Raw genomic sequence first — 25,293 nt, forward strand, 5'->3', positions numbered from 1 at the left:
GATTATGTTTTCTTTTTTTTTCCTTTTCGATTCTTTTACGGTTTGCGCTTGCGGTGTTCTAAGAGTATTTAAGCTGTGTGTGCGTCTCTGATTAAACAGTTGTCCATGAGCGCTGTGTTCGCCCTGCTTGTTTTCCGTCTTCCTTTCTTTGGCTATGTGCTGTTGCACTGGAATACGACGAATGTGACCCTGAATTGGGAATAGTTGGGGATAACAGTTGATGGAGAATGCCTAAAAATCTGCGATTAGCTCATGACTTTGCCTTGCTGAGTCACTCAGCAGGTGAACTGCAAATTACGATCAAAGAGTTAGAAAGGCCGAGCAGAATGGTGGGTCTAAAAATTAACATGCAGAAAACCAAAGTAATGTTCAACAGTGTAGCAAGGGAACAGAAGTTCACACGTGGAAGCGAGGGTCTGGAAGTGCTAAAGGAATATGTCTACTCAGGGCAGTTAGTGACAGCCGATGTGGATCATGAGAGAGGAATAACTAGAGAATAAGAATGGGGTGGAGCGCATATGGCAGGTACTCCCAGATCATGAATAGCAGTTTACTAACATCCTTCATGAGCAAAGTGTACAACATCTGTATCTTACCGGTACTCTCCTACGAGGCAAAAACGTGGAGGCTAACGAAAAGGGTTCAGCTTAAGTTAAGGACAACGCAGGGAGCCATGGAAAGAGAAAAATGATAGGTGTAACGTTAAGCACCGGTAGCGGGCAAAGTGGGTGAGGGAACTAACGCGGGTTAATGACATAGTGAAATCAAGGGGAACAAATGGGCTTATGCAGGGCATGTGATGCGAGGACAAGATAACCGTTCTTCCTTAAGGGCAACGGGGTGGATTCCAAGGGAAGGCAAGAGAAGGTTAAGTGGGCCGATGAGGTTAAGATGTTTGCGGGCATATGGTAGACGCAGGCGTCAAAGGACAGAGTTAAGTGGAGAGACAGGGGAGAGGCCTTTTCTCCGCAGTGGGTGCATTCAGGTTAATGATGATGATGATGAGAGTGGAGAGAGGAAAATCGCGCTTTCCCCATCAAGAGAAGAGCACTGAGAGGCCGGGAAGTGACTGTTTCAGGAATAATCGCGGATGGTGCCGATTGTGAACGGAGGAGGTTCTGAAACGGGAGGAGGAATGCGCACCCTGAGTATAGTTTCCACGGCAACAACCCGGTGGGTGGCTGCGTGGACTATGAGGGGCAATCAGCCCATGCCAACTAGCTTTCATAGATAAATGCGTTAATCCGCCCACATTACCTCTTCAAGGAAGGAGAAGTCTGAGTGCTAACGCACTGCAATCACTATTCATAACTATAGCACCCAGGTTATCTCTTATGTTGGCACTTCAGTTTTCTTGTTCGCAATCAGCGCGTGACGAGATGTGGAGGCCTGAGGTTCGTCGACTTTTCCCAGTGACCCACCTTTCCGCCAAGATGTCGTAAGGGATGCCATACAGTTCGGAGTACACATCGGACTCCGATAAGTATTCCGCATTGGGCAGCCCGGGGCCCCTGTCGGTATTATCCAATGGCCGGCGCGTGTCCTCCGTCCCACCAGCTGTGCTCACGCACGGGTCGGGGCTGATGTCGTCACAGATGGTGGCACTTGCCTGCCTCTGCGTGGACTGGAAAAGCCAGTATGGAAGTAACGGTTAGAAGGTTCCAGGAATAGATTGTCTGCTGGAACGCACCTGATTCTGTGACAGTTTGTAAGGGCCCACACAAAAAGCACATTGAAAGTTTGAGGACTCAGACGAAGGGCCCATTGGACATTGGTGCAAAATCCAAAGGGTGAACGCAATTGGCTGGTGATGATCCATCGAAAAATTTAAAGGTATAGAAGATAAATACTGTGGGTTCCGGAAGAGTTGCTGATAACAACCGGCTGGCATATCTTCCACCCATTTTTAAAGCACTGGTGGAGCCAACAGCCTGACAGTTGGTCGCTAGAAAGTAACGCGTAAAGGTCGAGAAGTAGCGGTCATGTCATCAAAGATTTGTCTCAATACTCCAAGGAGGGCAAGCTGGTTGATCAGAATTGGCAGATCGCGATACGAGGAGACGAACGATACGAGCGATACGGGCAGAGACAGTATGAGCGCAGACCTGACTACTAACTTGTCTGTTGCAGGAACTCGCTTATCTTTATATATAACAAGAGAACGTTATAAGGTAAGTAAGACAAAGATATGGCAAAACTAATTACACATCGATACAGACCCTAAGAAGTGGACGAAAGGTTAGAAACAGTGCATCGAAAAGACGGATATGTAGAGTCAAATCATTGGTAAATCTTCATGAGTGATTTTCTGCGCAATTTCAATGGCACGTGAAAACTGCACTCTTCTAACTGAAAAAAAAACAAGTCTATTTTTCAAGTTAATAAGAGGCCGGAAAGAGAAAATGATTTAGGCCTACTAATTAAACAAAGCTAGGCATTCGAGTATTTGATTTCTGAAATGCTGTCGTAGTTCTCACTCGTTACTTCTGACAGCAAAAGAAATAAAACGAGGTGTTCCACCAAGCACTCCAAATTCCCGAGGTGATTTTGCGGCTTTTCAGCGCCATGAAAACCATGGTGGGAGTAACGGAAACAAAAAAGCATCTTCCCTAATTTTCCTGGGCTGGACACTAAGACAATTGTTTTTCTTATGAAAACAAGTACTGGTCCAGCAATGCCCTCGTTAGTTTTAACTTTTGTGATGCAATTATTATACCTGCAATCCCCCACCTTTTTTATAGGTATGTTTCTCTGAGCCGAACTTGTCATTTAGTGTTGCAATGTTTTCTTTTTATTTTTGTCTGTTTTGATAGCAGCGCAATGAAAGGTGTTCACCTAAAATGAATCGTAACGAGGCCTGTGTATTGTATGGTTCGTTCCTCTGCTTTTTTTTGTTTTGGCGCAGCGTTGACACATGCCTTATTTTATAAGAGCATCTTGTAAACATGGACTCTGTCATTTGTTCTTATTTTTCAAAACGTGATTGTCCATGCTAAGTACAAAAAACGGAGCAAAAAAAAAGACGCAGAACAAGAGAGTACGAATTAGGGGCACTTTTGGTAAACTTCCGGTTAGCCAGGACATTAGTGCCGTAGGACGAGTCGCATGAGACTTTTTTGATCTCTGTAGGCATGAAACCAGTGCACTGCTCCCTCGTCGCTAGGTTTTGCCTTTACACACCCGATCACTTACTATGTTTAACCGGGGGTCACTGAAATGAGCATGAGTACTTACTGTTTTGTCAACGGCATCTGCATATAAAAAAGCATAAATTCGATATAACCTCCAAAAGAACACTGCTGCAATTTTAAATTGCCACAGCAACGGTAAATCAAAAATGCCTTCGGAAGTGGATATTTTCCGTCTCTGAAAAAAACATTTACGTGATCCTGTGGCCGCTACTGCTAAAAAGCAAGGTAATATTATTCCCACGATATTAAATTTGAAACGCATTGCACCGTAAAGCTAATTATTTTGCGTTCTACCAAAAACAAACTGCTTGCTGCTTAGTTGCACTGCTCAGGCCCTGCAGGAGAGACAACGTGAGTTACGTTCCCATCGTCCTGATGTGCAGCGCGCAGCTTTTGCTATTAGGGGCAAAGGTCCGACGTGTCCTCAAAAACTGGAGCCGATAGCTGGGTAATTATCCGGCGGCTGGACACCACATTTGTCAATGCAATTCTCGGAACACCAAGTGATTCTTAACAAGCGTGGTATTTTGTGCCACAATCGCAGGTCACGCGTTTCGACGCTTCTATCCCGGATGGTGCAATGCACCCTTTATTTGGAAATTTCCTAATTCGAGCTTTCGGCCTGCTATATTGGACGTTCTAGTCCTTTCAAAGTCACCTTGAAGTGCATAATAAATTTTATAATGCATGCAAATGAAAACTATCCTTACATTGTTCTAAACTGGCATTTTACTAGCATGATAGCATGTTGCACAAATGGTTCTATTTTATTTAAAGTTATAGAGCGGCCGTTCTTACAGCTCCTGCCCCCGGACATCTCGTGGTAACCTTCTAAATCAAAAGACACAACATATTGTAAGGTCATATGTCCCTTGACCCACTGCATTTCTCGTCTGACGAAGTGTCAATGCGATGATATGACCCATTGAACTTCATAGACATTATCACGTCCAACTTTCTACGCATATAAGTGACCACCATGACCCGCTCAAAACATGACGCTCAATATGGCGTCACAATGCGTAGCCACACCATAATATATTAGTTCTGCCTACCAAAAAGCCAAAAACATTAAGGCAGGGGCCCTTAAGACTGCTGACGTGCGGAAATGCGGAAGCATTACGAACACTGTCGTGCTTCGACGTTTGCCTATTAGCCCAAACGAGCACGTTTCACTTCGAGTGGTGCCCATGTCGAAGCTGTAGACACTCGCGGTTCACTGTTGATTTGATGAGAGCACGCACAACCGGCTGCAATGAAATCCACCGACGAAATCGCGCGCAGGAAGCAGTGCGCTCCACTGTCTGCGGTGTTTCCTGAGGCGCGATATATGACACCACCCACACGCGCGCGCGCGCGTGACATGACTGAGGACGTCGTGGGATGAACGGTCACATCAGTAGTTTGATACGAACATTGCTTTTGAGGTAAAGAAACGCCGCAGTAACTCTCGCATTTCGGTGGACACCTCAACCGCGCCTTAAGCGTAATAAGAGAAGAGGTAGTCTGAGAAGGAAGCTGCACATGCCGTGCACATGTTCGAATCGATATCGCAAGCTAGCCTCGAACTTCACAGCACAAGTGAACTATATCGAACTAGAAAGCATGACACCACCCGGAGCGCTGTACGCAAACGGTTGAGTCACAATTTTGGTACGAATGTCGTCAGCAAAACAAGCGCCACATTCAGTTCGGCCAGTGCGGGGCGCATATAGACCAAGCACTTGTGTATGACTGTATGAAATGGTGGTGCTCGGCTTGCTGTGGGCGTCGTACGACCGCCTGATGACGTCACCTTATTGTTCTTGCCAACGCTGGGATTTTCTGTGCCATCTGCGAGTAAACAAACTAGCACACGACGCCGGATTTGCTCGTAATGGGACTAGTTATGTTTTCGTGTTATATAGGTAACAGTCTGTGCCCCAGAAATATCTCCCAGCGGCTTCACAACAGCGCGTCGCTTCATTATTTCGAAGTAAGCGCCTCCTACGCCTGCGTCCCAGCCTTATGAAAAACGCACAGCAGCGCCTCCACAGTGTTGTCAGTTGGTGGCATTACACCCACCAATCGCGCACAGCGTCATAGTGCTTCAAGTTTTAATAATACAGTGCTAGCTCGCATTTTAGCTCATATAGATTTACCCTAGGTAAGAGGCAATCATCCTGTCTACGTGAATGATCTCCCTTCTTGGCTTCACAGAATTCTCTAGAAAGGTAATCTATGTTGCCTTCCTTCAGTATTGAGGCATCTACTCTACCGCACTACAATAAGACTTCCCTCGGCGACCCTTGAGCGGCAACATGCACTGATGTCTTTAAACCGGTGCTCAAGACGAAGCATTACAAGATGAAACGGATTCGTTCCTTCAAAATATGACAGTTAAATGATGTCACTGCTGATGATCGCGCCCCTATACGCCTTGACCTATTTATTATTAAAGCGAAAGCATTACATAGCTCATCAGTCAGAAAACCTGGCGTTGACCGACCGTCCGAAAGAAACGCACCGAATTCCCTCCGTTATTTGATGACGTCTTCAGCAGTGCCTACATCATCAGGAAAGGAAAACAAAATTTACACGATTGCGCATAAGTCTGGTAAAGAGTGGAAATGAGAAAGCCTTTCCCTATTTTCTGCTTCTTTCTGCATTTATTTTTTTATTGTTTTGTATGTTTTTATTCCGATTTATATTTTTTATTTTTATATAATTTTCCGTTTTATTTTCCTTTCTTTTTGTTTTATTATTTTCCCATACCTGGTTTTTTTTTTGTTTTTTTACATATCTGATGCTTAAGAACTGTTGCTTAGTGAACTTATAGAGTCTCATTTTTTAGGATACAACTTATAATTGACAGTTCGTGCGGATAACTTCTGTCCACAAACTTCCGTCTACAGCTTCGGTCCACGCCAGACATAAGACAAGAATTTACAGGATTGCACTTAAGTCTGCTTATGAGCGGAAACTCGAAAGCCTTTCCCTGCCATCTCTTCCTCCCATAATGTTTTATTTTTCATTTTCCGTGGCTTCTGTGGCTTGTTTTTATTTTGTTATCCGCTTTTGTTGGTTTTCATTTTTGTTTTTAATTGTCATCATTGTTAATATTATTATTTTATTTATTTAGTTATTTGTTATTACATCTTATTATTTTTTAGTTTATTTTATTACATATAAGTTGCCTGATAATTGCTGCCTAGTCAACATTTACATTTTATTTTGCTAAACATACAACTTTTGAGCCACAGTTCGAGCAGACAACATCCGTCCACGAACTTCCGTCTACACCTCTAATGAGCCAACAAAGGCTTACGCCCTACAATTTCTTCTGCAGTGGGTTTCGAACCCACGTCGCGACAATTCAGTGTAACATCCCCATGGTCTCGGAATCGCAAGTAATGCCATCCAAATTGGAAGTAGAACCGGAAAAATGTGTTATCCAACCGGAAGACCGAAAGCTACGCCATCCAACAGGAAGTAACGTCAGCTAAACCAGACGTGAGCGGCCTGGCTTAAGCGTCGCTGTTTATGTACGCTTATGTCGCGGAGCTTGCCTAAAGGCCTTTACTGGAGAGCCATTTCGGACATTGGCACAACTCAATAACTAGTACTAGGTAGGAAACAAATATGTTAACAGCCCATGAAGGCCCACAAATGCTTTCGCATTAGCAGCACGTACGTGTAAATAGTCTGAAGTGTCCTCTAAATTTTTGCCGCCATCAAGAATTGCATCGCCGATATATGACCACTCCTGCTTCGTTTAAAGCACTTCTGCAACCTTAATCTGTGTTTCAGACGAAAATATGCTTCATGAATGCCAAGGTGGAGCCAAAAGCTTTGTTGTGCAAAACCAAGGTCATCAAAGGAAATGAGTCCAAGATGTCACCTGCAGTCACTTGAAAGCACGCCACAAGCAGTGCCCAGGATATACCTGCGCTACCGTTACATAACTGTAGTCTCATATCAAAGCTATAACACCTTTCTTACGACTGAACCTGCGACCTTGCGCAGACACTGGCACCTGCCACCTGTTCTTTTGTCAAAGATTGCATAGAAAGAGGTCTTGATGACCGCGATCAACTCGTGTGTCTGATAGTGTTATACCAGATTGTTAATCCCCGCGCGTGAATAATTTACTTAACATAGGAGAGTACAAATGAATATATTCACTTGTAGTAGGTGCATAAACCATAGCAGTTCTTCTTTTGATCAAAGTTAGTCCCGCTAAGTATTTGAATGGCACTCTTATAACATTGCCTTGCTATATATTGCACGTCGCGTTAGTGATGCCTCTCAGGACGTATTATAATAGAAAAAGGGGAAGCAACAGAATAGAGTGGGGGTAAGGCTTTTTATTGCGTGCACAATATATACCGGCATTGCAGCCGGAAGTGAATTACTTACTTTCCTCGCTCATCTTGCTTGAATCATCTGTAAAATAAAGAAATATACTAAGCCAGTTGAGAGGGGCGAACACTATATATTTCCGCTTTATGCCTCACGATAACACTAAGGTAGAAACAACACTTATTTTCCTAAAATATTGGAGTGATAAAGCCTAACTATTTCGACGGAAATCGAAAGCAGTGGAAGACGACAAAACGAAAGTCTGTAACAGACAAATGTTGTTATGATTTAGGTTCGAAATTCTGAGCAACAGGTAGGAGCAGTAAAACTGAGAAAAGGCCAAAAATTTTGTAGCTGGACATTAATTAGCAAACTTGAAACTGCCAGGAAGCGAGCTCATGCCAACCAGGACCGACACAAGGAGGGCCCACACTCCTCCTGGTTGTAAAGGTGTGGCAGCTGCTTATGATGTTGAATGGCATTTACAATTAACGGCCGGTGCACAGCATTTCGCTACGACCTGGAATAAGGAAAACCAGGTCATCCTAAAAATTGTATCTTCGCCTTAAAGAAATTTGGAATATATGCAGCCTCGCAGTCGCAGAGATCTTTTTTTCGCAGCTTCACATATGCAGTCGTTAAAGCTGCGAACTGGGCGAGTTGGTATTAATTCATATTTGAACAGCGCAATAAAACGACGGGACACAACGAAGAAAGGACACCATAAGCGCTGACTCGCAACTAGATTTTTAATTCATGTCAGAGCATCTTCAATACTAAGAAAGCCAAACACACACAAGAGGAAAAAATCCACAAGAAAACAACACAAAAGTTACTAATCATGCCCACAACGGTGACAATCGGCACGAGCGCGAGACTACACATCTTGGCCGGATAAGAACATCACCTCTTTATCAGTTAGTGTGACAGAAGGATCACTAATGCAGCTATCTGATTCCAAGCGGATGTGAGAAGCCCCCAAAATTTCCAGCGTTAGGCTGTCATTATGTTTTCCTAGGATCACGGTGTGAGACAACAGATGGGTGCAACTACCTTCTCTTCAGTGACGGGAAAGGTTACAAGAAGGCCCATTATCTCGGGATCTGTGGTGCGCCCTAAGACGAGCGCTAACGCAACGTCCTGTTTTGCCAACATAACTCACCCCGAAAGTGCACGGTATCCTGTAGACAACCCCCACATTAGAGGGCACAAAAGGGCTCTTATGGTTGGTCTGACAACCTCCACTCTTTTTCTTCGCGGTTCTTGCCTTAGCTTTCTCTTCCACCTGCCTGCAAACACCTCTAAGTTTTCTAGGCACTGAAAAAAACCCATATCAACATCGTATCTCGCCGCAACATTCTTTAAACCATGCCCCACGCCATGTGTGTAAGGCTCCACCACAAACTTATTTTTTCTTCTTGTTTTGGCTTATCCCCTCTCTTGATTCATCTAAGAAACTTATCGCATTCCCTGAAGATCACATGAGAAGGGTAACCGCTAGATATTAACCGGCGAACTTGACGCAAAATGCTTTCGTTGATACTTTGAAGACAAGACTTGTCCATGGCAGATTTCAGGCTAGAAAAAACAATGCCATTTTTTACCAGTTTTGTATGGCTTGATTGGTAATTTAGGAAAGACTTGGTAGAGCGAGGGAAGTATTCCCAACACACATGACGCTCTTCCATGGACAAGTCCTGAAATCTGCCATGGACAAGTCTTGTCTTTTAAAGAATCAACGAAAGCATTTTGCATCACGTTGGCCGATTACAATCTAGTGGTTACCCTTCCCATGTGATTTCCAGGGAATGCGATTAGTTTCTCAGATAGATCAAGAGAGGGGATAAGCCAAAACAAGAAGAAAAAAAGAAGTTTGTGGTGGAGACTTACACACATGGCGTGGGGCATGGTATAAAGAATGCTGCGGCGAGATACGATGTTGATGTGGTTTTTTCAGCGCCTAGAAAACTTAGAGGTGTTTGTAGGCAGGTGGAAGAGAAGGCTAAGGCAAAAACCGCGAAGAAAAAGAAAGGGGGTTGCCAGGCTAATCATAAGAGCCCTTTTGTGCCCTGTAATGTGGGGGTTGTCTACAGGATACCGTGCACTTGCGGGGTCAGTCACATTGCCCACACAGGACGTTGCGTTAACGCTCGTCTAAGTGAGCACCACAGGTCCAGAGATAACGGGTCTTGTAACCTCGCCTCTCACTGGAGAGAAGGTACTTGCACCCCTCTGTTGTCTAACACCGTCATCCTAGGAAAACATAATGACAGCCTAACGCTGGAAATTTTCGAGCATTTTCACATCCGCTTGGAAAAAGATAGCTGCATTAGTGATTCTTCTGTCACACTAACTGAAAAAGAGATGATGTTGTTATCCGGCCAAGATGTGTAGTCTCGCGCTCGTGCCGATTGTTACCGTCGTGGGCATGATTAGTAGCTTTTCTGTTGTTTTCTTTTGGTTTTTCCCTCTGTGTTTGGCCTACTTAGTATTTAAGATGCTTTGACGTGAATTAAAATTCTAGTTGCGAGTCAGCGCTTGTGGTGTACTTCCATCGTTGTGTCCCGTCGTTTTATTGCGCTCTTCAAACATGAACCACATATGCAGCCTCTTGGTCACACATATACCTTTTGCCGCAATTTTCGGCAATGGCCCAATGGTGGTGGCGGTAGTGTTTTTATTAAAACAATAATAAAAAGGAAGGAAAAGATTATTGCTACCCCGGCATCTGCCATCGATACTGAAGCACCTGAGTTGGGGCAGCGAAAATACAGGATTCAGCAAGGCGGAAATTTGGGCGAGTTGGTAAGTCTTCATTTTCGATCTCAGCGCAACACGAACACGACCCAAGACGAAGGACTAGCACAAAAAGGCGCGGACTATCAAGTGGTTTTTTATTGAAGAACGAAAAGCGTATAAATACAAACAGTGAACTACTTATCAATCAACAAAAGTTATTTGGAAGGCACGTGGAATGTCACATAGCTTAATTCCCTCTCGGACAACGTTATGGAAGGGCTGCTGATGCATTTTGTGCCGTTGTGGTGAATATCAAAAACCTCCATTACCTCGCTTGTTAATTCATTGTTATGTGGGAACAAGGTGCACGTGTTCTTGTAATCGGGAACACATTGGCACATTTTGCACTGGAAAGACGCCTGGGCAAGGGAGTCCCCTTTAGTTGTCCTTTCTGCATGATCTTTTTCATGCCCACATTGGCAGTGCCTGCTGAGGGAGCCTGTGTGAGACAGGGGGTCATTTTTCCTGGTGTTTTCATGCTCCATAGCGTTTCTTAACGCGCCTGCCAGTCAGGCCAATTTCACTCCCTCCTTTATCCCTTCCCTTACGGCGCGTTTCAGGTGTCCAAAGATATATGAGACAGATACTGCGCCATTTCCTTTCCCCAAAAAACCAATCATATATAATGTACATGGCACCGCAGGAGAAAGGGACCTGGTATACCACCCCTAATTCGCATGGTATAGATGGCGACACATGACGCACCTGACAAGCATCCTTCTTGCTCTTGCCGTAGTGCCTCTGATTGACCTGTTTGCACATTGCGCTAAGCTTTCTAGGTGCAGAAAAGACTACATCAACGTCGTATCTGCCCGCAACTTTTTTCAGCCCAGGTGACAAGCAGTCTGCATACGGGACCACAGCCGGCTTTTTCTTCTTTATGGCTTCTTTCGGCTGAGCCCCATTCTTGAGCTCCCTAAGAAGTTTCTCCGCTGCCCTGGAAATGAGTTGATCAGGGTACCCGTTCACACGTAACCTGCCTGTTTGCGCCAAAATGCTCTCTCGCTTCCTTTCATGGCAAGATTTCCTGAGAGCTGAATGCAGGCAAGATACGGCAATGCCCTCCTTTATGAGCTCAGAAAGGCCAGACCGGAAGTTTATCAATGGTTTCGCAGTCCTCGGGCGATACCACCAACACAATTGTATTTCCCCCCCACCCCCCACACACAGTGCCAAATCCAAAAACTGCACTTCTTTGTTGCTGGGAACCTAAGCAGCGAGCTCCAGCCCACGGCTGTATTCCTTAAAAGTCTTCCGAACGTCGACAAGGCTTCTAGGCAAACTGCCTGTTCGGGTGAACACCAAGTAATCGTCGACATAGCGAAAAATTCTGACAACTACCCCATCCAATGCCTTTTCAATTTCCCTATCAAACCTGCTTAAAAAGATGTCGGCTAACACAGGTGCCACGCTGGAGCCTATGCAAACCCCCGACGCTTGTACAAAAGCCTTTCCCTCCCAATCAACCACTATTGCAGATACTTAAAAGGACAAGATTTCTAAAAAAACTGTCAACCGAGAAACCGCATCTATCGATAAAAGCACTTTCATCATTGTCCTGTGTTATGCACATCTTCACTGCTTCCATGAGTTCACAATGTTGCAAGGAATAATAAAGGTCCACCACATCAATGCTGAAAAACATGCAGTTACCGGAGTTGTCCGTTTTGAGAAAATCGACCAGCAAGTCCGAATTGGGAATCACAAATGGGTCCGGAACGCACAAAGAAGCCAGTTGCCTCTGAAGATTTCCTGAGACGACAAGCTGCCAAGTCCCCCAATGAGAGACGATGGAACGAAAAGGATAGCCTGGCTTGTGCGTCTTAGCGGTAAAACAGACTTCGAGCTGCTGACCCGTTGACTTGTTGGCTGCTTCAGCCAGCTAGTTCAAGTTGCGGCCTCTTAGAAGTTGCACTGACTGTCCTTTCACCTTCGAAGCTTTGAAGGCAACCTGTCTGAAATTCTTCCGCAGGGCTTCGGACGCTTTCTCATCAAAGGCCCCCGCTGAAAGGTCTGTAAAGCATCCCTCCTTATCAGCTGTCAGCAACTTCAGACCGATTCCAGCCAGGAATTCAACGGTATATTTCATGGTCCCGCTGTTCCGCTGCTTACCATGGGTTCTCTCCAGCACGTCCACGCAATCCACTGTGCAACGGGGGCGCATGTCCTCTGGTGCCAAGCGAACAATGTTCCTCGAAGACGCCACATACTCTGCGGGCCTCAGACGTGGCTCAAAGGCGAACTTCGGTCCCATCCGCAACACCTTTTTGTGTCTTTCCGGTATCTCCTGGTCACTGATGTCGATGAACCTTCCTTGTTCCATGTTGGCCTGTTTCTTTTTAGGCAGTGTTGGCAGAACGGCATTCCATATGAATTCCGTGACGCTTTCAGATGTTGCACACCACTACCGAAAATCCCGTTCACGCTTGCAGGCCACCCTTAGCTGTTCCTTGAAGATTCGTGACTGCCGCCACAACTCGGACTTGTATATCTTGCACAACCTTCTCGTGTGACTGCTTGAAGGCTCAAAGAACCCGACCACGGCTAGCACTTCTTGGGGACAAGAGGCATGTCTAATGTGCCAAGAAAGGACCCTGGCCCTACACACGCAAATGGCAAACAGAGACCCTAAGACGGAGGGGATAGAGAGATCAAAACTACTACAGAATTTAAAGCCCAGAGCACTAGAAATAAGGTTCAGCAAGGCGGAAAATTGGGCGAGTTGGTAATTTGGCGAGTTGGCCATTCTAAGCTCATAAAGGAGGGCATTGCCGTATCTTGCCTGCATTCAGCTCTCAGGAAATCTTGCCATGGAAGGACGCGAGAGAGCATTTTGGCGCAAACAGGCAGGTTACAAGTGAACGGGTGCCCAGATCAACTCATTTCCAGGGCAGCGGTGAAAGTTCTTAGGCAGCTCAAAAATGAAGGCTCAGCAGAAAGAAGCCAAAAAGAAGAAAAGGCCGGCTGTGCTCCCGTAGGCACACTGCTTGTCACATGGGCTGAAAAAAGTTGCGGGAAGATACGACGTGGATGTAGTCTTCTCTGCACCTAGAAAGCTTAGCGCAATTTGCAAACAGGTCAATCAGAGGCACTACGGCAAGAGCAAGAAGGATGCTTGTCAGGAGCGTCATGTGTCGCCATCTATACCTTACGAAGTAGGGGTGGTATACCAAGGTCCCCTTCTCCTGCGTTGCCATGTACATTGGCAAGACTGGCAGGTGCGTTAACAAACGCTTGATGGAGCATGAAAACACCAGGAAAAATGACCCCCCCCCCCCTGTCACACACAGGCTCCCACAGCAGGCAATGCCAATGCAAGCATGAAAAGGATCATGCACAAAGGAGAACTAAAGAGGATCCCCTTTCCCAGGCGTCCTTCCAGTGCAAAAAGTGCCAATGTGTTCCCGATTACAAGAACACGTGCATCCTACTCCGACATAACAATAAATTAACACGCGAGGTAATGGAGGCTTTTTATATTCACCACAACGGGACAAAATATATCAGCAGCCATCCCATAACGTTATCCAAAAGGGAATTGAGCTATCTGACCTCCCACGTGCCTTCCAGATAACTTTTGTAGATTGATAAGTAGTTCACTGTTTGTATTTATACGCTTTTCGTTAAGTAGTTCACTGTTTGTATTTATACGCTTTTCGTTCTTCAATAAAAACCAGCTGATAGTCAGCGCCTGTTTGTGCTAGTCCTTCGTCTTGTGTCCTGTTCGTGTTGCGCTGAGAGCGAAAATGAACACTTACCAACTCGCCCAAATTTCCGCCTTGCTGAACGTTATTTCTAGTACACTGGGCTCTAACTTCTGTAGTAGTTTTGATCTATCTAACCCCTTCGTCTCAATGTCCCTGTTTGCCATTTGCATGTGTAGGGCCAGGGTCCTTTCTTGGCACAATACACATGCCTCTTGTCCCCAAGATGTGCTAGCCGTGGGCGGGTTCTTTGAGCCTTCAAACAGTCACACGAGAAGGTTGTGCAAGATATACAAGTCTGAGTTGAGGCGGCAGGCACGAATCTTCAAGGACCAGCTAAGGGCGGCCTGCAAACGTGAACGGTATTTTCGGGAGTGGTGTGCAACTTCTGAAAGCGTCACGGAATTCATATGGAATGCAGTTCGGCCAACACTGCCTAAAAGGAGACAGGACAACGTTGAACAAGGAAGGTTCATCGACGTAAGCGACCCGAAAATAGTGGAAAGTCACAAAAAGGTGTTGCGGATGGGACCGAAGCGCGCCTTTGAGCCACGTCTAAGGCCCGCTAAGAAGGTGGCGTGTTCGAGGAACATTGTTCGTTTGGCAACAGAGGACATGCGCCCCCATTGCACACTGGGTTGCGTGGACGTGCTGGAATACCGTTGAATTCCTGGCTAGAAGCGGTCTGAATTTGCTGACAGCTGATAAGGAGGGATGCTTTGTAGTCCTTCCAGTGGGGGTTTTTGATCAGAAAGCGTCCGAAGCCCTGCGGAAGAACTTCAGACAGGTTGCCTTCAAAGCTTCGAAGGTAAAAAGACAGGCAGTGCAACTTCTAAGAGGCCACAACTTGAAGAAGCTGGCTGAAGCCGCCATCAAGTCAACGGGTCAGCAGCTCGAAGTCTGTTTTACCGCTAAGATGCACAAGCCAGGCTATCCTTTTCGTTCCATCGTCTCTGATTGGGGGACTTGGCAGCTTGTCGTCTCAGGGTACGTTAAGAGGCAACAGGCTTCTTTGCGCGTTCCGGACCCATTCGTGATTCCCAATTCGGACTTGCTGGTCGATTTTCTCAAAACGGACAACTCCGGTAACTGCATGTTTTTCAGCATTGATGTGGCGGACCTTTATTATTCCTTGCCACATTGTGAACTCATGGAAGCAGTGAAGATGTGCATAACACAGGACAATGATGAAAGTGCTTTTATCGATAGATGCGGTTTCTCGGTTGACAGTTTTTTAGAAATCTTGTCCTTTTAAGTATCTGCAATAGTGGTTGATTGGGAGGGAAAGGCTTCTGTACAGAGTAAAACACGTTTTTGGGCAAGTTGGTAACATTCTTGATTCATATTGCAGCGAAGAAGCACACAAACACAGAGAAGGAACACGCAAAAAACACGGACGAACGCTGCTTTTTTTTGCGTGTTCCTTCTCTGTGTGTGTGCTTCTTCACTGCAATATGAATCAAAAACTTCTGTACAGCGTCGGGGATTTGCATAGGCGCCAGGGTGGCACCTGTGTTATCCGACATCTGTTTAAGCAGGTTTGATAGGGAAATTGAAAAGGCATTGGATAGGGTAGTTGTCAGAATTTTTCGCTATGTCGACGATTACTTGGTGTTCTCCCGAACAGGCAGTTTGCCTAGAAGTCTGGTCGACGTTCTGAAGACATTTAAGGAATACGGACGTGGGCTGGAATTCACAACTGAAGTTCCCAGCAACAAAGAACTGCAGTTTTTAGAATTGGCACTGTGTGGGAGGGAAAAACAATTGTGTTGGTGGTATCGCGCGAGGACTGCCAAACTGTTGCTAAACTACTGGTCTGGCCATTCTAAGCTCATAAATGAGGGCATTGCCTTATCTTGCCTGCATTCAGCTCATGAAATCTTGCCATGAAAGGACGCGAGAGAGCATTTTGGCGCAAACAGGCAGGTTACGTGTGAACAGGTACCCAGATCAACTCATTTCCAGGGCAGCGGAGAAAGTTCTTAGGCAGCTCAAGAATGGGGCTCATCAGAAAGAAGCCAAAATGAAGAAAAGGCCGGCTGTGGTCCCGTATGCACACTGCTTGTCACATGGGCTAAAAAAAGTTGCGGGCAGATAAGATGATGTCTTTTCTGCACCTAGAAACCTTAGCGCAATGCGCTACGACAAGAGCAAGACGGATGCTTGTCAGGTGAATGTGTCGCCATCTATACCTTGCGAAGTAGGGGTGGTATACCAGGTCCCCTTCTCCTGCGGTGCCATGTACATTGGCCAGACTGGCAGGTGCGTTAACAAACGCTTGATGGAGCATGAAAAAGCCAGGCAAAATGACCCCCTGCCTCACACAGGCTCCCATAGCCGGCAATGCCAATGCAGGCATGAAATGAATCACGCAGAAAGGAGAACTAAAGGGGACCCCCTTGCCCATGTGTCTTTGCAGTGCAAAATGTGCCAATCTGTTCCCGATTACAAGAACACATGCATCCTGTTCCAACATAACAATAAATTAACACGCGAGGTAATGGACGCTTTTTATAATCACCACAACGGCAGAAAATGTATCAGCAGCCCTTCCATAACGTTATCCGAGATGGAATTGAGCTATCTGACCTCCCACGTGCCTTCCAGATAACTTTAGTTGGTTTATAAGTAGTTCACTGTTTGTATTTATACGCTTTTCATTCTTCAATAAAAAGCCAATTGATAGACAGCGCCTGTTTGTGCTAGTCCTTCGTCTTTTGTCCGGTTTGTGTTGCGCTGAGAGCGAAAATGAAAAAAATAAATAAAGGATCGCAGGCAGAATGGAGATTTGAAATGAAAAAGGTGGGGGACAGGAAGAGAGGATAGGAGAAGAAATATATACAAACTATTTAAACAATAAGAAATGTCTAGGGCAGTGGGAATGGAGAAATTGTCCACCCTGGCAAGTTGCAGTTACATTAATGGTTGATCGTGTGCGGTGGGTCACCCAATGAACGCTGTGGATTATTGCAGCAGTGATGCGTGTCAGCCACAACGCTGTCAGCGCCAATGCATGCAGCCCATATCTCTCTCACTACCGCCACGTGCATACCTCAAAGCGCAGTTGAAGCGTCCACTGACCCAGGGAGCTATGCGCCTTCCTTCCTCAAAATCATCAGAGTCTAGAACGTTGTCAACGCTAACGCCAATGAGTACAATGAACACCGACTGTTTTCGCTTTGTATATCCTAGATTAGCTGAGCTAATCTGCAGCCTAATTTTTTGGTCGACGTTTCTACATACGCTCTTGAATCGACTCGTTCTTTTGACGGAGCTGCGTAACGATGAACGAGTTCGATCGCTTTTCCTAGTTGCCTGGGATTACAGAGAATGAATTTATACGCGCAGCTGCGCTATCGCGTTGACGAGGTTACTCTCTTTACACCATTAGCTTGACTGTTGCGAGCCAGTTCTGACTTTCCCAGTTGCTGCGTCAGCCCACCAACCGCCTGCGTCTGCCGATGCCGCTCCGGACGCAGGCGCCTCTGTATGCATCTCTGGTTTCCGGCGTCTCTGAAGCAGCTGCCAGCATCTCTGAAGCAGTTCCCAATGTACTCTTCTCTGGAAGTGCGTCCCGATGTTTGCACAAGAGGTTTGCAAACTAGAGTAGTTTGCATATGACCAATGCCATGGAAGTTTCAACAGACCATATGTTTCAGCCGATATTACTCTACCTTCGCAATCTCTATATAGTTAACTACTTTTGGCAGCGTAGCTGCATTAAGTGTGATGATAAAAGAACCAGTTTGAAGGAAAATTTTAAAAAATGAACAAAAGTAAAAGAGATTTGCACACGTCCTTCAATTAACAAGACCTTATGCAGCAGGAGAAATGAAAGAGATTTGCGCATTGAAACACTGCACCTATTCCTGTGATGATAGCTTTATCAGCTATGCCCATCATTTTTTCTCTGATGATTGCAGCTTCGCAGCAAAACCAGTGAAGTATCGTTTTATTGCCTCTTTGCAGGTCGGCGGTGGTAACACCGCGCACAGCGTTATTATAACGCGTTCTACCTCACTTGGAACGACGATCATCCGGTTGCCATCTTTGTAACCGAGACGAGTTAGTCCAATCGTAATCTCCGCATGCACTTCATCATAAACAGTGACTGCGATGCTGTTGGCGACGTCGTCACAGCACGCCGTTTCGAGCCCAGCTAACTCCTGTTTAGGTGCCATCGTGCCTATAGCGTGAGTTATTGGACTGCGAGGAATATTTCTTGCCTTAAACTTGTGTATGACAGTCATTATCAGTGCAAAGTGAGCCCGACTCACCCTGTCTTCTTGCGTCAACTTGTGGCGCTTGCGGCGGTGTCGACGCTCCCAAGTTGTCCAAACGCTGTCTTCCGTCGCTCACGGTCTGGTCGTTTTCCGCTGGTTCATTCATCTCCTTCCCCGGGACGCTGGATTGAAGCATATGAGCCAGAACCACTAAGGACAGTGTGCGGTCAACCTAATGGTGTAGGCAAAAACTTAACCGTTGAAAAAAAATTAGCTGCGGATTAGCTGTCATTAACCCTAGTTGAATTGAGAACGCTTTGTTTCCTTGGCACGTCGTCTACACAGCGTCTGATTCCGGCGCTGAATTCCGGCAAGTTATTTGCTACGTTCTATGCAGTGGCGGAGTAGTAGGCAGCATCGAATACCGTGGATAGTTTCGGTACCGGAACCTGTTTTGGCTACTTTTGCTTGTATGCAAGGCATTAATGACACACCACGGGACCTTTATGTTGCCTATAGACGCTAGATTTAAAACAACAGCAATGACCACGAGCATTTAACAATGAGCTACCCCTTAATGATCTCTCAGAAGCCAGTTACGCTACTTTCCACTCGATTGGTGCTGTCTTCTGCAAGCAATAATGAACCTGTTAAGCCTATATTTGTTCAAACGCGGGTCTCAATGGCATGGGTCCGAAAGAGCGTGCGGCGGATGAAACACCTGCGCGGCAACATGTAATGAATGGAGAATGAAATACATGGTAAGTCTAGCAGTTAAGGCGGTGGGTATGCTTATGTTTGTAGAGACCACATATTACCGACAACGGAAAGTTTTTTTTAAAATGGCGTAACCCCCCCCCCCCTTCGATGTGGCCTCCGGGAGCCGATAAATAAGCACAAATTGGAAGAGTGACGAGGCGTCCTCACCAAGGGAGCTTACGCTGCAAAGAAGGATGGCCAGTTTCGTAGAAAAACCCCTTAAAACTCCACATAATCTCGTTGCGAATCTTTTGAAGCTTGGGCACATGCACTACAGATCGCGGCGCGCAATGCGGGGATTTCAATGCTAACAGCCGACGCCCCAGAGAGCGCGCTTTCGACTTCTTCGACGAATCTACATCCGCGTTTCAGGCCAGGCAGGCTTGAGTTGGGCTCCGCAGTCAGACTCGCGTAGATATGTGAACAGAAACCGCTGGACTCACATATCGCAGAAGCAGGCAAGGGCAGCGGGCTCAATAAAAAGCGCAGCAGAGCAGGCAACAAGCAGCCTACCTTCGTGTGCAAGTCCTCTTCTTCTTCTGGCGCACATTCTTCTTCTTCTTCTTCTTCTTCTTAGTCTTCTTCTTCTTCTTCACCCCAGGTATATGGCACATACCCACGCGGGGGGATTGGCAAAGGTGTAGTTGAATAAACAAAGAAGTTTCCATGGAAGATGATGACGAAATTGTAGCACCAATCGTGAACTTTGAAAAATCAATGAATAAAAACAAGAGAACAATATTGACAGTTAAATAACAGACAGCATTTTGGTGATAAAAGAAGATCTCGTAGAAATTTAAAAGAATTAGCACATTAACCTACCAGTTGCAATTATGTAATCGTGGAGAAACCCACAAATAGAACCCAATGCAAATCCCTTGGCGTTCGCACCAAACGATAATAATACTGGCAAAGATAAAGGGAGCCCTAATCTGGAGAGAGGGACCTCCAGGTAAATCTTTCTCTGAAGTGCGAACTTTGGGCAGTAGAGGAGAAAATGGTCTAAATATTCAACTTTCCCACATGCGTCACATAGGTTCGTCGGTGTCAACCCACACATGCATCGATATAAATTCAAACTTGGAATCCTGCACCGCAACCGCGTCATTGTTACCTCACACAGCCTGGATTTACACGAACGGACGTTCCAATTATATGCTAAGTGCTGATATTCAGTGGTATTTCGAAAGGGATCTCGTAACTTGGCTGATATCTATAGGAACCGCTGAAACCTGGAAATCGCCAGCAGGCTGAAATTCGGGAGGGGATGTGTCACTGACCCGTGAAGAGCCGACCTTGCTAAGTAATAAGCCACCTCATTTGAATGAATACCTGCATGGCCAGGGACCCAGACAAAACGGACCACCTTCAATGTGCATGGGACAAAAAATCGCAGGATACGGCTCAAAAAATCTTCTTGTGAAGTGTCAAGGGAGACTAACACTGACAAACAATCAGCGAGAATATTAACATGAGACACATGACATGGAATTTTGTGAAGGGCCATTCCAAGAGCCAAAAATTCCGCAAAGAATATAGGATATAATCTGGAATGCGGACAGTATAGCTACATGCCAAATCCTGCGAAAAGATGCCAACTGAAGCTTTTTTTCAGTTGACGGAGGCATCGGTAGCAAGCACCGTATGATGGGGGTATTTCTCTATGTGATCCGAGAGGATACCGTTTAAAATGTTTGCTGGCACGTGTTTCGAATGAGATGAAAAGATGTGGTCGAAATGGAATTCCACTGCTGCCGGCGTGTCTTCAACCCACTGCAAAGAATTGAGATCAACACCAATCGGTGTTAAAAGGTTCTGCGTTAACATAATTTGTGGCATTTGATACCGTGGCCAATGATGAGAAAAGAATAAGGCCGGCTGAGACAAAAATAGGAGTACTGACATCAGTCACAGGGTCCATCGACCTGAGGAAGGTTCGCACCGTGAGTATTTGAAAACGGGAAGTTAGATCAGGGATACGGGCTTCCAAATAAAGGAGGGCGTTTGAAACTGATTTTGTGAGACCAAGGCAGAGGCGGAGAGTGCGCCTTTCCAATAAGATTAAGGGTTGAATCTTGTAGCTTGCGCTACCAGAGAACAGAATGCAACCAAATTCAAGTATAGGTCTTACGTAGGCTTTGTATAGTAACAATAACGTGTCGCGGCGCATCCCAAACTTTTTATTGGCGATTCCTGTCAGCGGGCCTAGAGCGCGTTCTCCTTTAAACGCATTGTTCTTTATATGAAGGCTCCAATCTAATGGTGGGTGATAACACCAAGATATTTTACGGATTCCGCTTGTGGAATCTGGAGAGAGCGATGGACTAATGAAATGTGCGAAGGCCTGTCTGGAGGAAATACCAAAACTCCGCATTTGTCTACATTCAGGGATAAATTAATACCCAGCAACCATACTCCAAGAGCATCCAAATATCCCTGCAGAATCTGGTAAAGGGAGTGGATATCCCTGGCCGAGGCGAAAAAAGCTATGTCATCTGCATACACAAAAACTGTTATATCAGGACGAATGGGGATGCCACTGACCAAAATATTAAAAAGCAGAGGGGATAGCACCGACCCTTGCGGCACACCTCTTGATTGATAATATGTATTTGAACATAGGGTTCCCTCGGCGCAGTAAAAGAATCTGTCCTTCAGAAATTCAGATATCCACGCATAAATGTAGGTTGGAGGATGTAACTGAGCAAGTCTAGTATGCATAGTATGCTCTACACTGTCATAGGCCTTTGCTACATCAAGAGTGACCAAAGCTGAAACGACTCTTCTGCGTAGCGAGAGCCGGATCCTGCTCTCTAGATCCACATGCGCGGACCATATAGAGCATCCACGACGAAAGCCAATCTGGGCTGAGCTGAGACCGCTGATGCCATGAACATGTTTTGTGAGGCGACTGTGCACTATTCTTTCTATTAATTTGACTAAATTTGAAGTCAGTGCAATTGGCCGAATATTATCTAAGACGTATCCTTTTCCTACATCTTTCACTATTGAAATAATTTTCGCCGTCTTCCAAATGCTTGGAATCCATGCATTTTCCAGAGATACATTGACCATATCTAAGAGGGCGCTTGTAAACTCCTGGGCTAAAATTTTAATCATACCAACAGTGACACCATCTGGTCCAGGAGCTGCAGGATGCAACATTGCCAGGACTGATTGGAGCTCTGATGCGTCAACCTCGGTATAATCCGAAGAGGGTGAAATTGTGCACAAAGGGACGTTTCTCTGCGTCTGGAAGCGTAACGCCAATCCTTGAGCAATACACTCCAGGCTCCCCTGAGCCTTTTGTGGTGATAACACTGTTGAACTAGTTAGAAGAGGGACGACAGAACTCTTGTTACGGTCCATGAATCTATACAGGGCTTTCCGATGACGAGGATTTGAAAGATATGTGTTTAAATTTTGGTTGTACTCCTCCTTGCCTTTTGCAAGTGTTGTTTTGAAAGATGCAGAGAAGAATTTGTAATTTAACCAATTAGACGGACTCTGGTTGCAGGACAGCCTCTTCCAGGCCGCTTTTCTGCGACGATAGGCCTTCTCACATTCCTCTGTCCACCAAGGAGACGGCTGTTTAGTAGAGGCTGCTGCGGGCACAGCGAATATTGAGTGGTCTATTGCATTTTGCAAAAATGAAACTGTCTGCTGAGCTCTGTCATCCCGGCTTGTATTACCTATAGAGGCGAGTGAGGCGGAAATCAGATTTTTATAAATTTTGTGGTTGACAAATTTATGGGTTACACAACTAGCTTTAAGAGGAGATAACCGGATAGTGAAAGTTATAGGAAAGTGATCACTAGACGTACCCGAATCCTCTGTCGACCAATCAGCCACATCTAGCCTACCTGCTGATAATGTTAAGTCAATGGCTGAGCGAGCAACCCCTCGCATAAAGGTTATTTTTCTAGACTTGCAGCAGCGTACATCATTTGCAGACAGCCACGACCAGAGAAGCTGGCCGCAGGAATCAGTACGACTTCCCCAGTCACTATCTTGAGATTTAAAATCTCCTGCGATGACTGCACTGTTTGTGCCAATCACCAAGCTGTCTAAACAGTCTGTCCTGTGTACACCTAAAGGAAAATAGACATTAGAAATTATAATATCAGCACAATGCGGAAATGAAATTTTGATCGCTAGAAGCTCACAGTCAGGGAGAACAATTTTCTTAGAGATAGATGCCTGATGACATAAATTTTTAGATAGCATGGTTACCAAGCCACCTCCCCTGCCAACATTTCGATCTGACCGGAAAACTCGAAAGCTTCTCATTGAAAATGACTTATACGGTGATAACCACGTTTCTTGTAAAAGTACAATATCAGGCTTATGCTTGTGAATACGTATGTCTAGATCTGGAAGAGAAGACAAGACGGAACGGCAATTCCATTGTAACACTTTGATACCTGCCATGATTATTGACGAATTGAAGAGGCCGATACCGCCTTTTTAAGGATATCAACACGGGGATGAAGTTTGGGTGGTTCCTTTTTAGCTTTCATCTGTGGAGAACTAGAATTAGATGGTGGTGAGGAAGCACGGCGCTTCTGCATAAGGCACGACATTTCGACATCTGTTGTGCAGATGTCACTGCGACATTCACTGCTAGGAACAGAGATGTTAGGTGGGACCTGGGGAGCATCAGAAGGTGATGTAGAGCGGCTAGCACTAGCTGCAGAAGCTGAAACAGATGCAGACGTTGCTGCCAGGACTGGTGTTGATGGTGACGCAGACTGAACTGCAACAAACTGTGCCAACGCCTCAGAGAAAGTGTTTAGCATTCGCTCAACCATATTATTAAGAGCTTTTTCGACTGTGGTCATAATTGAGGCAGTCAAGTTGGACTCAATGTCCCCAACAGAAGCGCGCACACGACTAGCATATGAATCTGTTTTCCTGTTAAGAACCGCGTAAGCATCGGCTCTTAAAGCACCGCTTCTCTTTGATAATGTCCAACAAGCTACGCTCTTCACTACGTTTTGCGCAGTTGGCATCATCAGCTGAGTGACTGTTGCTGCAGAGGCAACAATGAGGCTGCTCTGAGGTGCAGTTATCAGCAGAATGACCTTTTCCACATAAACGGCAGCGGGTCTCCGACTTGCATGCTTTGCCACTATGCCCGAACCGCCAACAGTTGGTGCATTGAAGAGGGCGGGGTTCTAGAGGGTCCACACGGTATAGAATCGGCCAGATTTTTAGTTCAGCAGGGCAGGAAGAGCCAGCAAAAGTTGTTATTACAGACTCAGTAGCAACACGCGAGCCGTTTACCTCTCTACTGCAGTGGTAGACTGCAAGGACCCCATCGCCTGCATCCTGAAATTCCTGTAGAATTTCTCGCGGGGATGATGCTGGGTCGACACCTCATACGATACCCGTGACACATGCAAGCTGTTCGGGAATGAATGCTTTCACCGGCAGCGAGCTGAAATTTTTGCACTTAAGCAAGTCTGCAACACAAGCGATGTCCGAGGACTTGCACACAATTCCTCGACGGCCAAATGAACGCACCTCAGAGATCTGCAGGTATTGGGCAGTCAATGATCTTAGCTCCTGTTGAATTAGTTTGGGGGTTTTCATTTTGATCACACCCTCACCGATTGGGACGATAGCCACGGGAACGGCATCAATGCCATTTTTGTGAAAGGACTCAAGTGACAGGCTTTGGGCTGTCAAGCTGGCAAACCAGGCTGCCGACCCTCCACCTGGGGAGGTCAACGACATCTCTCAGCAAAACGCACTCTCAGGTTCACATGAACTGCGTCTTAAACTACGCCTTCGCCAAAACCCCCAACGTAGAACGGGCTCACCAAGGATGAACAAGCCGGTACCACCTGAAGATGCAGAAAACAGCAGCGGCACGCAAGAACACGTCAGCACGTCCGTCTTCTTCTTCTGCTGACAAGGAGCGGGACGGGTTCTTCTTTTTCCTCTCCGCTTCTACCACCACATGGGGATGCCAACACAACCCTGGAGTCCCAGTGATACGCAATGCCACCCCCGTCTTCGTCTTTTTAGTTTTCCGTCCTGCCTCTTCGCCGTTTTCTAAACAGCCGCTAGGTGGCTGATGTGTACGGACGCGCTGTGCATGGGCTCCACAAATTTCATCTGATTACCCCATGAGTCTTAATAACAGTCCGACCCAAAAACTTCAAGCGCGCCTGGGGCAAGTTTTACAGCTGGATAACAGTAATTAGCCATAATTCCGGCCTTGTGAAAATCCTAGGGTTCAGGTCGCCGAGCTAAGCCTACCCAGGTTCC

The 25,293-nt window shown here is 45.9% G+C and overlaps 1 protein-coding gene across 1 annotated transcript; it reads right to left on the reverse strand.

Moving 5' to 3' along the window:
- Positions 1 to 271: 271 nt before the first annotated feature.
- On the reverse strand, positions 272 to 19,699 carry LOC144133832 (uncharacterized). Its single transcript, XM_077666914.1, has 6 exons — positions 19,531 to 19,699; positions 18,313 to 18,440; positions 7,590 to 7,616; positions 3,235 to 3,251; positions 1,422 to 1,624; positions 272 to 287 (listed from the first exon to the last, which is right to left on the reverse strand). The coding sequence occupies exons 1-6, from the start codon at positions 19,683 to 19,685 to the stop codon at positions 272 to 274; spliced, it is 546 nt and encodes a 181-aa protein (XP_077523040.1). The 5' UTR covers positions 19,686 to 19,699.
- Positions 19,700 to 25,293: the final 5,594 nt, after the last annotated feature.

Source organism: Amblyomma americanum, chromosome 5, assembly GCF_052857255.1.
Source record: "Amblyomma americanum isolate KBUSLIRL-KWMA chromosome 5, ASM5285725v1, whole genome shotgun sequence".
NCBI lineage: Eukaryota > Metazoa > Arthropoda > Arachnida > Ixodida > Ixodidae > Amblyomma > Amblyomma americanum.

Bases quoted from the DNA above. Each gene is read 5' to 3' on its own strand.
- LOC144133832 (XM_077666914.1), bottom strand. From the start codon at position 19,685: ATGGAAACTTCTTTGTTTATTCAACTACACCTTTGCCAATCCCCCCGC. The intron at 18,441-19,530 runs GTAGGCTGCTTG...GCTTCAATCCAG, and splicing joins AAGAGGACTTGCACACGAAG to CGTCCCGGGGAAGGAGATGA. The intron at 7,617-18,312 runs GTGAGTCGGGCT...TTTATTTTACAG, and splicing joins AGTTGACGCAAGAAGACAGG to ATGATTCAAGCAAGATGAGC.